Consider the following 12,593-nt stretch of genomic DNA (forward strand, 5'->3'; position numbering starts at 1 on the left):
GTTTATAGTTGTGCTCTGTCCCTTCCTGCCATTGTTTATGTATCACTTCTCATCGTCTATATTTTTTGTCTTTATCCTTTTTAACCATTTCCCAACTTGATTCCAGGCCCCAACTATTTATTTTGAAACTACTTCCCAAGTAATGAGGTTTTGAAGTTGCTAGAGCACTAGCCAGTACTGTTCAGATGGAGATTGTCCCACCGGCAAGAGCCCTGCTTTTCCCAGTAAAGTGATGATGACCCACAAACTGGAATTCGTGTTCTAACACTGTTTTGGAGCCACACATTTGTTTCTCTAATCTTTTGCCCTATACTAATCCATGCATGGTTTCTGGTATTCCTTTGACTTTTTAAATTTGGTGCCTGCTCCTCATGACTACATAAATGTCCTGTATTGCTTGTCTTACCATTGTCATCAGTATATACTTTTACTGCAATAACTGAACTCCGCCTGCACTCCTTCTTCTCTTCCCTCCCTCTCCCACCCAAGTATTTACAATGTTGTAGTCAGTTGCTGATCACTGCCTTCCCTCCAAACAACAAGTGAAAGAACCTCAAACCTTGTTTGTGTGTGTATGTTGTATATATTTTTAGTTTACCTGTTCAAAAAAAATTACAAACCTCTGGATCAGGTGTGATCCATGGCTCTTGAGACTGTCTTGTGCCTGTCCCCAAGTTCTGAACAAATCAACACCCTACTCCTATCCTGAGACTTGACCACCAGCTGGTACAAGATGTGAGTAAGCTTGTCCCACCCTGGTGTTGACATCTACAGTTCAGGCTCTAGCTTGACTGAATTGAAGTGCCTTGAACTGTTGTACTGGAAATCCCATATGCTGTACATGTCACTTGAAATCTTCCCTGCTGTACTTCAATATTTGTTTAATTACTTGTAGTTTTTTCTATTTTGTTAATATTAAGTGTCTGTACTAATTAAAACCAGTTCAGTAGAATTGAGCAAAACACCTGTATAGGTTAATGATCAGCAACCTTCCCCTGTAGAAAATTAAACCAATTCAAAGATTAACATCTTTCCAAAGTAAAACTTGCTTTCCCCAATTCTTTGTACCATTCCCAATTTTACTGACGTGCATTTTGACTGCAAATTGCACAGGGCATAACATGATGCAGGTGGTCTTAAAGCTGGATCTTGTAGGACAGAGGAAGGGGTCCTCACTGCACTGAGCCCTTGAAGGTCTCTAAATGCTAAAATAATCTAGTCCCACATCCAGAAAAGAATCCAGATAATCTGTATACTTTGTAACTAATTTTGGCTGATCTGAGAGCTTGTGTATGTATGATTTAATCCTGAATAAGAGCTTAAACCATAAGCTACCATCTTATAAAAGAATGAGTAGATTTCCCTTTCTCGACTCGATATTCTTTTGTAGTAGATGGAAACTGCTAACCAACTCAGTTTGCAAGTGAAGAATTAACAATATTAATTAGCTAGTTCCTGAATGCTATTCAGATGCCTGCCTCAAATGTATGTATTTTAGTATTCCATTTCTTGAAAGAGCTTGTAACCAGGTAAGTCGAGCTTTTCTGATCAAGTCACTCGTCGGATCAGTTTGTGGAGGGAGCACGTGGAGAGTTATACAACACAGCTTTCTGGATTTGAACTTTGTTTCAATATTAGCTTCATTCTTGAACTGAATTTTGTCTGATAGGTATTTAGTATTGGATGAGGCTGACAGGATGCTTGACATGGGATTTGAACCACAGATTCGCCGTATTGTCGAGCAGGATGCAATGCCACCAAAAGACGTGAGGCAAACTCTGATGTTCAGTGCAACATTTCCAAAAGAGATACAGGTTAGTGATTGGTGGTCTCAACAATAGAGTTCAGTTTGGAGTGAGCACAAATGTCTGCATTTTATTTTCAAAGCAGGACTGGGATGTTGCTGTGATCTTAAGGCCCCTCCTTGAATTGTCATCTTCTGGACAGCAAGAGACTTCTATCATTCTGACTAAAATCATTGTAAAAAGTTTTTACCAAATTGAGCAAATGACTTGAGTAAACCCAGCTTAAGATCTACAAAGAAGTGGCCTGACTTTTCTCCTTTCTCCAACATGTAAATCTCATTGTGGCTTAATTATGCAAGGCAGGCCAAAGAAAGATGTCATATCCCTAAATAAGAAAAGTAGAGAATGTCAACTTCTACTGTGAAAGATCACCTGTTTGCACTGTGTTCCGGTGCCTTTCCCAACCTTTTAAGCTTCCTACCTATGTTCAATTTTCTGTGGAAGTTGTCAGTTTTCATTGCTGCTTTTCAGTGTTCAAGTCTTGCCCACTGTGGTTAATTGTGGGATGTTGTGCATTATGTAGTCAGTACAGTAATTTGCTTAATGTTCAAAAATGAATTGTTTACATTGTGCTTGAAATGGCAATTGTTAATGACTTGATGCACTTAAATTTTAGGCAACAATTTGGGCCAACTTTTGGACTTCAATTTCTCTTTTCGCAATATTTATGGGGAAATGTCAGACTTGTCATTTGCACCTTTTATCATTATAATTGCCCAGTGTTTGACTACATTTTTCTCATGAAAATTTATCTGTAGATACTTGCTCGTGACTTTCTTGATGAATATATATTCTTGGCAGTTGGTCGTGTGGGTTCCACCTCTGAAAACATAACTCAGAAAGTGGTATGGGTGGAGGAACAGGACAAGCGATCATTCCTTTTGGACCTCTTGAATGCCACAGGTAAAAGTAATTTAACAGGCTTTTATTTTAAATCAGAAATATATTTTTGTGGATCCCTGCTTGATTTTATTTCCCTCAATGCTGAGTTGCATATAGCTAAGTTTAAGCTTTAAAAGAATGTTTTCCTACGCTTGAGCTAATTTTCTGAATACTGTCTTATATTGAGGATGTTATGAAACTTCTTGAGCAACATCTGTTCATGCTGTTTTAGATGGACAGTAATTTGAAAAGTAGTTCCATGGCCATTGGTATCCAAAAGGGAAATTGAATAACTGGTTTACTGTCAGCACTTCAGGATGTTCAAGAGTGGTTGCTGTTTTAAATAGCTGCATATTGAAATTTCTCAAGAATGAGACACATTTGGTGCAGCAGCTTGCAGTCACTATCAACTTAGACATTTTATTTCTGCTTTGGATGCAATTGATTTCCTCTTACACAAGCGTGCACAATTTGTTTTCAAACAAGGAATGCTTTCCTCTTTATATCCAACTAATTAGTTTTTGCTTTCATTTTTTTTTTAAGGCAAAGATTCCCTTACACTGGTCTTTGTGGAGACTAAGAAAGGTGCAGATTCATTGGAAGATTTTCTTTATCGTGAGGGTTATGCTTGTACAAGTATCCATGGTGACCGTTCTCAGAGAGATAGAGAAGAGGCTCTGCATCAGTTTCGCTCTGGAAGATGCCCCATCCTGGTTGCCACTGCGGTACTTTCCAAAATTAAGTTTTTTGAGCAATGTTGAACAAGTATAGCCTGGGTATAAACAAGCAATTGTGCATGTTTGAGATTTTTAAATTCCTATTTAAAGGCTTTCCAGTTTATACTCAAACCAGCTGTAGCTTTGTTTCATTCAGACAAATAAACTAAATTCAGTATAAATTACTGATTTTTTTTTTATTATTGGTTAAAATGTGACTTCCAATCCACAGGTTGCAGCCCGTGGGCTTGACATTTCTAATGTCAAACATGTTATCAATTTTGATCTACCAAGTGATATTGAGGAGTATGTGCATCGCATTGGACGAACTGGTAGAGTTGGCAACCTTGGTAAGTTTCATCAGCTGAAGTAATTACCACCGTTTTTTTTATATAAAAGGGATTCTACAGCAGACTTTGTCTTAACCAGCACCCTTATGAAATGGCAGTCTAAACTGGCAGCAATTATATACCTAAAATGCCAAGCTTACTGTATTATTGTGATGTCAAAGTAGTCAGTTGAGGGTAAGTGAGAAGTCTCACTGCTACTAAGTTAAGAAAAAGTTGTAGTATTATTATTATTATTGTGACTCATGCTGGAAAATAGAAAGTGTATACCTTCTGCATTACATTTCTATTGTTTTTACATGATCTCTTAGCTAGAATATTTGATCAGCTGGCACACTTTTTTTTGTAAATGCCAGATAATTTTACTGTACTTTTTGTTTAAACATAATGGGTATGCCAGTACTGCTCCAGTAGCCCTAATGGAATAGTGTTTTTTTTTTTGGTGAATATAGTTTAGTTGCTTTTGTCCTTTTTTAGGTCTTGCCACTTCCTTCTTTAATGAGAAGAACAGCAATATTACTAAAGATCTTCTGGATCTGCTTGTGGAAGCTAAGCAAGAAGTACCATCCTGGCTAGAAAACCTGGCATATGAGCAACAGCATAGGAGCTCTGGTCGTGGACGAACAAAGAGGTAAGTGTGCAGATAGGTCCTGAGTATGCATGCGTGTGCTCTGCATCTCCCATCAACTGAGGTGGTCCAACAAAAAGAACATTCTCTAACTGGAAAGAAGGTTAGTGGGTGACTGGATGAATCTGCAAAATGTTTGGAGTATAACAAAATATTTTATGTCTGAGATCAAGATTAGGCATTCATTAGCATACAGTAGCTTTTATGAATCCATTAAAGATTTTTGGAGCAACTCCTTCCTAATAGGTTGAGAAATCCTTACCTGGAGGGGTACAGAGTGGTGGAGCCTTCAGGCGTGGGAGGTTAGCAATCGAAGAGCTTTGACTGTAACAATGATAGAACTAGACTGTGAAATGGCTTTTTTAAACTATTTGAGATTTTCATTTTACTGTATGTTCTGTAATTCTAACCTTGTGTTGACTGCTACTATGCTGCTTTTATTTTGGTTTTGTGGGTATTCAATATCTTGGTAATTTCCAAGAGTTTGATGCAAATGCATTAGTCTGCAATGTTTAAGAGAATGTAAACAAAGGACAAACTTAGACGTATTTGGGTTCGAAATGAGTGTTACAAGTAGTTGTAGTAACCACCACAAGTGTATTTTTTCTTAAGGTAAAAGTATGCAAACCTTTAGTGAGAAAGGAATAGAAAATATGACTTTGGATAAAGTAGGACCCAAGTAGGTTTGTGTACACTCTAAGTATCTTTTGTGCTGTAAAGTTCTGCAACTGATTTTGTTCATCTGAAACAGCTCTCTTCTTGCTGAAACTTTACCAGCAAAAATGGAAGCTAGTTTGTCTTTGGACCATGGCTGTATGTGCTTTCTAAATTGCTGCATAATATTTTAACAAGAATCATTGTAATTTAAAGTCCTGTTTTCATTAATCCACTTTAGAGAAGCATAATTAAGTCTATTTCACTTATTTGCTGACTTGAGTGCAACGGGATCTTGATTGGCCAAGGGGCTGAGAAGTGTCAGATGGACTTTAATTTAGGTAAATGAGATGCTACATTTTGCAAAGGCAAATTTAGAGCAGGGCTTCTACACTTTAATGGGGAGGTCCTATAGCGTGTTGCTGAACAGACCTTGAAATGCAGATTTATTATTCCTTGAAAGTGGAGTCACAGGTAATAGGATAGTGATGAAGGCGTTTGGTATACTTGCCTTTATTGGCCAGTGAATTGTGTAGGAGCTGGGACATGTTGAGGCTGTACAGGACATTGGTTAGGCCACTTTGGAATACTGCGAGCAGTTCTGGTCTTGCTGCTGTAGAAAGGTTGTTCTGAACATTGAAAGGGCTCAAAAGATTTACAAGGCAGTTGTCAGGGGTGGAGGGTTTGAGCTACAGGGAAAGGCCAAATAGGCTGGGGCTATCCTCCCCTGGAGTGTGAGGTGGTTGGGTGAGATTTCTAAAATCATGGGCATGAATAGGGTAAGTAGACAAGTCTTTACCCTATGGTGGGGGAGTCTGAAACTGGAGGGCATAGGTTTTAGGGTGAGTAGGGAAGGTTTAAAAGGGACTTAAAGGGCATTTTTTCCATGCAGAGGGTGATGTGTATGGTATGAGCTGTCTGAGGAAGATAAGGAATCTGCTCCAATTACAACATTTCACTAAGTATAAGACATAGGAGTGGAAGTAAGGCCATTCAGCCCATCGAGTCCACTCTGCCATTCAATCATGGCTGATAGGTATTTCAACTCCACTTACCAACATTCTCCCCGTAGCCCTTTAATTCCTTGTGACATCAAGAATTTATCAATCTCTGCCTTGAAGACATTTAGCATCCCGGCCTCCACTGCACTCTGCGGCAATGAGTTCCACAGGCCCACCACACTCTGGCTGAAGAAATGTCTCCGCATTTCTGTTCTGAATTGACCCCCTCTAATTCTCAGGCTGTGTCCACGGGTCCTAGTCTCCATGCCTAGGAAACAATTTCCTAGTGTCCACCCTTTCTAAACCATGTATTATCTTGTAAGTTTCTATTAAATCTCCCCTTTAATCTTCTAAACTCCAGGGAATACAATCCCAGGATCCTTAGCTGTTCCTCGTATGTTAGACCTACCATTCCAGGGATCATCTGTGAATCTCTGGACATGCTCCAGTGCCAGTGTCTTCCTAAGGTGTGGGAACCAAAACTGGATACAGTACTCCAAATGGGGCCTATAAAGTCTCAGTAGCACAACGGTGCTTTTATATTCCAACCTTCTTGAGATAAATGACAACATTGCATTCGTTTTCTTAATCATGGACTCGACCTGCATGTTTACCTTTAGAGAATCCTCGACGAGCACTCCCAGATCCCTTTGTACTTTGGCTTTATGAATTTTCTCACCGTTCAGAAAGTAGCCTACGCTTTTATTCTTTTTTTTCCAAAGTGCAAGACCTTGCATTTCTTCACGTTGAATCCCATCAGCCATTTCCTGGACCACTCTCCCAAACTGTCTAGATCCTTCTGCAGCCTCTCCACTTCCTCAGTACTACCTGCCTGTCCACCATCTTCGTATCATCAGCAAACTTGGCTAGAATGCCCCCAGTCCTTTCATCCAGATCACTAATATATAATGTGAACAGCTGCGGCCCCAACACTGAACCCTGCGGGCTGCCATTCCAAAATAAGAACTTTTTTTTTATCCCAACTCTCTGCCTTCTGTCAGACAGCCAATCCTCAATCCATACCAGTAGCTCACCTCGAACACCATGGGCCTTCACCTTGCTCAGCAGCCTCCCGTGTGGCACCTTATCAAATGGCATCTGGATGGGTATATGGATAGGAAGGATTTACAGGGACATGGGACTAGATTAAATATTTGGTCAAGTTGGACTGAAGGGTTTGTGCTGTGACTGACTTGATTAAAACTAACCTCCTTAGAGGAACATTCGGCAATCTGATTTGGAAAGCTACACTATCTTAATTGGCAGCATTTTGCCACTTAACCAAGAGACAGTGGTGAACAAGATCTAGCTAAGTTCATTTCAAAACATTGCTAATTTGCTGCAGTACTGCACATTTTAAAAAAAATTTAAATAGAGCATATAGATTTGTGGTTGCATTTGCATTCTTAATATTGGTGACTTCAATAAATGGGGATTATTTGTGATGCAGGTTCCTTTTTAATGTAGTAATTTGAGTTCTAAACACTTAAATGTTCATTCTCTAAAGAATGAACATTAACAGTTGAGAAATTTCTGGTTAGTTGGTTGATATAGAATTGCTTGTTTTGGCCTTTGCTATAATTATGCAGCATGTAATTATTTGGGTGAATGGTCCAAATTCGTTTAGTATAAAATTGCTATCTAGTTTCTATAATTCAGTTATTCATGTTCTAATGACTTCAGTACTGACACTGGCATTCTCACTAATTTCAAGACGAGCTAAATTCTGGAGGCCAGAATGGCTGTCACTAAACACTCAGAAGCAGTTGCCCCTTCCAGATGGACTACTTTGCTCATTTATTTGCAGCTTGGTAATTTTTCTGCTTCTGGTCCCATATCTTGAATGTACAAGTACACAACTGAGGTAGTGGGTTTGGGATGCTAGAGCTGCATGCAGCAAGTTCACAATTTCTAGTTCAAAGTATTTTGAATTTTGCATTTTGCATTTCAGTCGGTTTGGAGCAGGATTTGGTGCCCGAGATTACAGGCAGACCAGCAGCAGCTTCAATACTCGTGGGAACCGCAGCACTGGCCATAGTGGACCTAGAGGGTATGGAGGAGGTAAGATGTTAACCTGCTGAGTACTTGAGATTTCTTGGGTAAATTTTTACTTTTGTCTGAAGTTAAAATGCTTCACATGGAGAAGAAATGTGCAGCCTATTTTCAGAGTAGCTAGTAATGCATCATTTTCCAATTCATAGGAGAATTTAATTAGTAGAATCTCATATCCAGTTGAGTTGCTGTCCAGAATTCATTTTCATGCCACAGACTGTTGCAAATTGAACTTCTAGATTCTTCTATGTGGGATGTGTGTCCCTGGCTGGTCAGGATTTATTGCCTGATTCTAGTTGCCCTTGAAGGTGGTGGTGGTGGTGAGCAAATTTTAAATTGAATTTGTCACTTTAAGTTTCTAATAAAGTGCATTTGTTTTCCAGGTGGTTATGGAAGTTATTACAATGCTGATGGATATGGTGGAGCTTACAACTCCCAGGTGGATTGGTGGGGAAACTGAAGAATATATTGCAGTGGATGCCACCTTGCCAAACAAGCTAAATGGAAACCACATGTAACTGAGCCAGACTATACCTTGTGTAGCTTCAAGAACTCGCAGTACATTACCAGCTGTGATTCTCTGGATTTTTAAAGGGAGCTCAAATGCAAAGAGAAAGCAGTAGCAGAGGAACACAAACCCTAGACCATGAAGAAAATGTGGCCATAAACAGCACTAGAATATTGGCTATAGATGTTTAAACTGTGTGCTGTATTTAAGTTGATTTCTCTGTAACTGAGGATCATTTGTATGTTAATGTACTGTGCCTTTATAGAGGAACTTTTATTTTTGATGTCCTACTGGTTCATTGGGCCTGAGTTCTCACAATCATTCTCTAGCACAATCTGAGAGAGACTTGGGCAAAACAAACCTTGGCAGAAGCAGGGTGAAATGGCTTTATCAGGAGTCATTTACCCAGTTGCACTTAACAATGTTACAAGGCTGAAAATAAACAGCAACCTCCATTACGGCCTTGACATGCGTGACCTGTAAAGACAACTTGGGGCATTTGCAGCATTCTGATCCCTACTGTGGGAAACCGATGTTGCTCACTCTATCCTGGATAGATATCTGTTGGGGACATGGTAGTTTTACAAGCCATTCCAACAATGTGTACAGTGTCAAGTTCTAATACACTGCTGTTTCAGATTACTACACCTAAGCAAATGCAAAAGTTGAGAACTTGACATCTACTAACTTGACAACATTTAAAGGCAGCTAGTTAACTAATTCAGGCTTGCCTGGAGTGGGCAGAAAGTAGCTAGGAATGTATTTTTTTTAGGGGAGTTTGAAAACTTGAAACTTTTTAGGTGTGGATGAAAATCCCATCCATTAGAAATCTAAATGCCTGCCGTATCTAAAAGGAAATTGAAATTTCAGAATGGCTAAATGGACCACTGCACCGAGCGACTGTACAGACGGACTCGGCTGATTTTTGGTCTGATACGCATGCTAGTGTTGTTTTTTGGTCAAGGGGAACGAACAGAAAGATCTCTGCAGCAGGCTTCTTTACTGAAAAAAAATTACATTTGTGTATATTCAAGCTGCGTTACAAAGTTCAGAAAAGCCGCATTTAACTGTTTACTGTAGATTCTGTAAAGTTGCTCCACTAGGGTCTGAAGTTTGATGCTTGGAGATCACAGAGAATGGAAATGTACACATTACTGCACAAGGTGCCAACGCTGGTAATCGATTGCATATCCACTACATAATAGTGGTTTGGGTTTCCTTTTGCACTGTCCATTATGTGGACAAATTGTCAGTTTATTCCGCTAAATCTGGCCAAAGAAGTTTCCCACCTCTTAAATGTTGGGCTGTATAATGCTGCAGTCAGGTGAGTTGACCTCAAACTGCCAAGATAGGGTAGGTTTTTTTTTCTTGGCTTAAATGGCCAGACTGCCAGTATAAAAACTACTGGCAATCTTAGTCGGCGGAGAACGAACTGAAAAGTAGCAAAAGAACTATCACGTGCAATACATCTGAAGTGTGTTGTGCCTTCTTGTACTGAAATTCTCATCAATGGAAAGTAGATGCACTGACAGTATTGAGCTAATCTCTTGTGATGAATGGTGCTATACAGGTAGGTTTAGGCCCTTATACATTGTGCCCATCAGGTTTTATATAAGAGATCTAAATACCTTTAACAAATTTATTTTAATGCACATTCAGAAAGAATATTTTATATACAGATGTCTTGTCTTGCATGCATTTTCTTGAACCTCCAAGTCTTTTTTTGCAGTGATTGTCAAACGCAGCTTAGTTAGAAGGGGAGGGGGTGGGAAAGAGGCTAGATACCAAACCAGGACTATTTTGGGACCATGGGGGTCTAACAGTTGGGAATTAACTATTTGCACACAACAAATCTAGGTATTTTTGCTGCTAGTTTTGTGTAATATTTATTCATTTGACAAATATTTAATTTTTGTGTTTTTGTTTTGTAAGCCTAAAGTGATTCTTTGAAAGTTCATAGAAAACCCGAAAAAGTAACTTGACCAAAAGACAGTCCAAAAACACTGGCACTTGAATGTTGAATGTCAACGTATGCGTGAATATATATACATATATTTCGGGGTAGCGTGAGCTCTTATTGTTAAGGTCATATTGGACCCAGAGTCAGAAACTGAACCACAACCCACCGTCGGCCTTGATTGCCGCTAATTCCCATTGTCCTATCAAATTCATTCATGTGGGTAATTTGATCAAAACTGAAATAAAATATGCCAAGGTTTGGACAGAGTTTCTTAAAATTCTAGAGGAAAATGTTTAGAAAATGGCAAAATGTTGAGGTACTCCAATTTGTTTTTTTATGTTTAGTGAATGTCTGGCAAAGAGCAAATTTAATACATGTGGTTATCAATTTATTGTTGCATTTAGTTGCATTTGTGTATTAAGTGACTTGGGTATTCAACTTGACACTTCTAAGCAAGTGGTAGTTTTTAGACCTAACATTCTCAAATTATAGAAATGCTCTTCATGCTGTAACTTCCAACAAGACTATTGCAGTGCATGAATGTCCAGTCCTTGCTCAGTGCATTGAATACCTTTTAGTCACTGTAGATCTAGAATTTGCTTTCTATAATAGTTTAGATGCTATGCTCTACATTGCACGAGAAGACTCCGCTGTGCATTACTTGTATGATTTTATCAATAAAAGGTTTGAGCTGCATCAACTAATGGTTTCTTTTGTTGACCTGTGAAAATGGAGAAAATTCTGGTCCCAATCTTTTTCTTTTAAACATGAGCCTAAAAAAAGCAAGCAATGTTGCAAGTCCACTAAGGTTTGAAATGTCATCTAGTCTTTAGATCATCCACTAATTTCGCAATTGTCACTTTGCACTGGAAGCTTTCTGGATCCTGAGAAAATGTAGTTTTAAGTCTAATTTTTAAAATCTGGATCCATGTACTATTGAATTCAACTGGTCCTTGAACTTCAGAGAATAGTCATTAGTGAAAAAATTGGTACTAAACATGTGCAACCTAGGGTACCCATAATTTGTGGCATTAGAAATGAGACTGCATGGGGTTATGAGGTCTCTTCTTTAGTTCACTTTTATTTGCTGATCACTTAATGCCATACGACCAGCACAGTGCGTGACTTTTTTGACAGCAGATTAACCTCCAGAGGAGCAGCATTTTTTCAAATGTGTCCCAGCTTGCCCCTCTTGTTTCAGTTTCCATGGTACTAAGCACTGAACTACTTTTTTGACCAATGTTTTTTCCTTTTTAACCTCTATAACTGTTTGCTGTTGGGACATTGTAGCCAATTGCTGGCTGTGAATAGATCTCAAAATTGGAAGTAACCTATTTACTGTGCTCTGCACAAATCTGAATATGGATAATTTGAAGTTTTGTTTAAACCTGTATGCAGTATTAGTTGGTCTTCTGCCTTGGATCCAACATGTTCAAGGCCTTATGATCAGCTGTGAAATTTAGTTACAGTTGGGTAAGCTAGCCTCCTAGAATATAAGTTGCATGGTTTTTCATCTGAACCGATAACAATGTGGTGGTAGGAGTGCAAGTGTAAATTAAGATTCTGCATTTTTAAGCACTAGTGTATGCCGTAACTATAACATGCCTCCCATTGGCCCATATCCCTTAATAACTTTGCTTAACACTTGTTTCTCAGGCTTTTTTAAAGGCTCTAATTCTTTCGGACTGGAGGGTTTGACTTGTAGGGAGAGGCTGTGAATAGGCTGGGCCTTTTTACCCTGGAGTGTTGGAGGCTGAGGGATAACTTGATAAAACTGCTGGGGGTGTGGACATAGTGAATAGCCAAGTTTTCTTTCCTGGGGTGGGAGCAAAAGCAGAGGGGATAGATTTAAGGTGAGGAGGGAAAGATTTAAAAGGGACCAGAGGCAATTTTTCACACCGTGTGCGCGATGAACTGTCTGAGGTGGCGGAATTTGGCACAATTCCAACATTTTTAACAAGCATCTGGATGAGTATATGTATAGGAAGGGTTCACAGGAATATGGACCAGTGTTGGCAAATGAGCCTAGGTCAGAGCTGG

The 12,593-nt window shown here is 39.2% G+C and overlaps 1 protein-coding gene across 2 annotated transcripts in view; it reads left to right on the plus strand.

The window, feature by feature from the left end:
* The window catches only part of ddx3xa (DEAD-box helicase 3 X-linked a), a 46,543-nt gene extending 35,294 nt beyond the window's left edge, over positions 1-11,249 (plus strand). For both annotated transcript variants that reach the window (XM_060833554.1, XM_060833553.1), the window contains 7 exons: positions 1,670-1,814; positions 2,564-2,708; positions 3,231-3,412; positions 3,636-3,753; positions 4,228-4,381; positions 7,985-8,094; positions 8,469-11,249. In XM_060833554.1, the coding sequence (XP_060689537.1) occupies positions 1,670-1,814; positions 2,564-2,708; positions 3,231-3,412; positions 3,636-3,753; positions 4,228-4,381; positions 7,985-8,094; positions 8,469-8,545 (931 nt within the window). In that variant the 3' untranslated portion in view covers positions 8,546-11,249. The remainder of the gene's footprint in view (positions 1-1,669; positions 1,815-2,563; positions 2,709-3,230; positions 3,413-3,635; positions 3,754-4,227; positions 4,382-7,984; positions 8,095-8,468) is intronic.
* Positions 11,250-12,593: the final 1,344 nt, after the last annotated feature.

Source organism: Hemiscyllium ocellatum, chromosome 12 (genome assembly GCF_020745735.1).
Source record: "Hemiscyllium ocellatum isolate sHemOce1 chromosome 12, sHemOce1.pat.X.cur, whole genome shotgun sequence".
NCBI lineage: Eukaryota > Metazoa > Chordata > Chondrichthyes > Orectolobiformes > Hemiscylliidae > Hemiscyllium > Hemiscyllium ocellatum.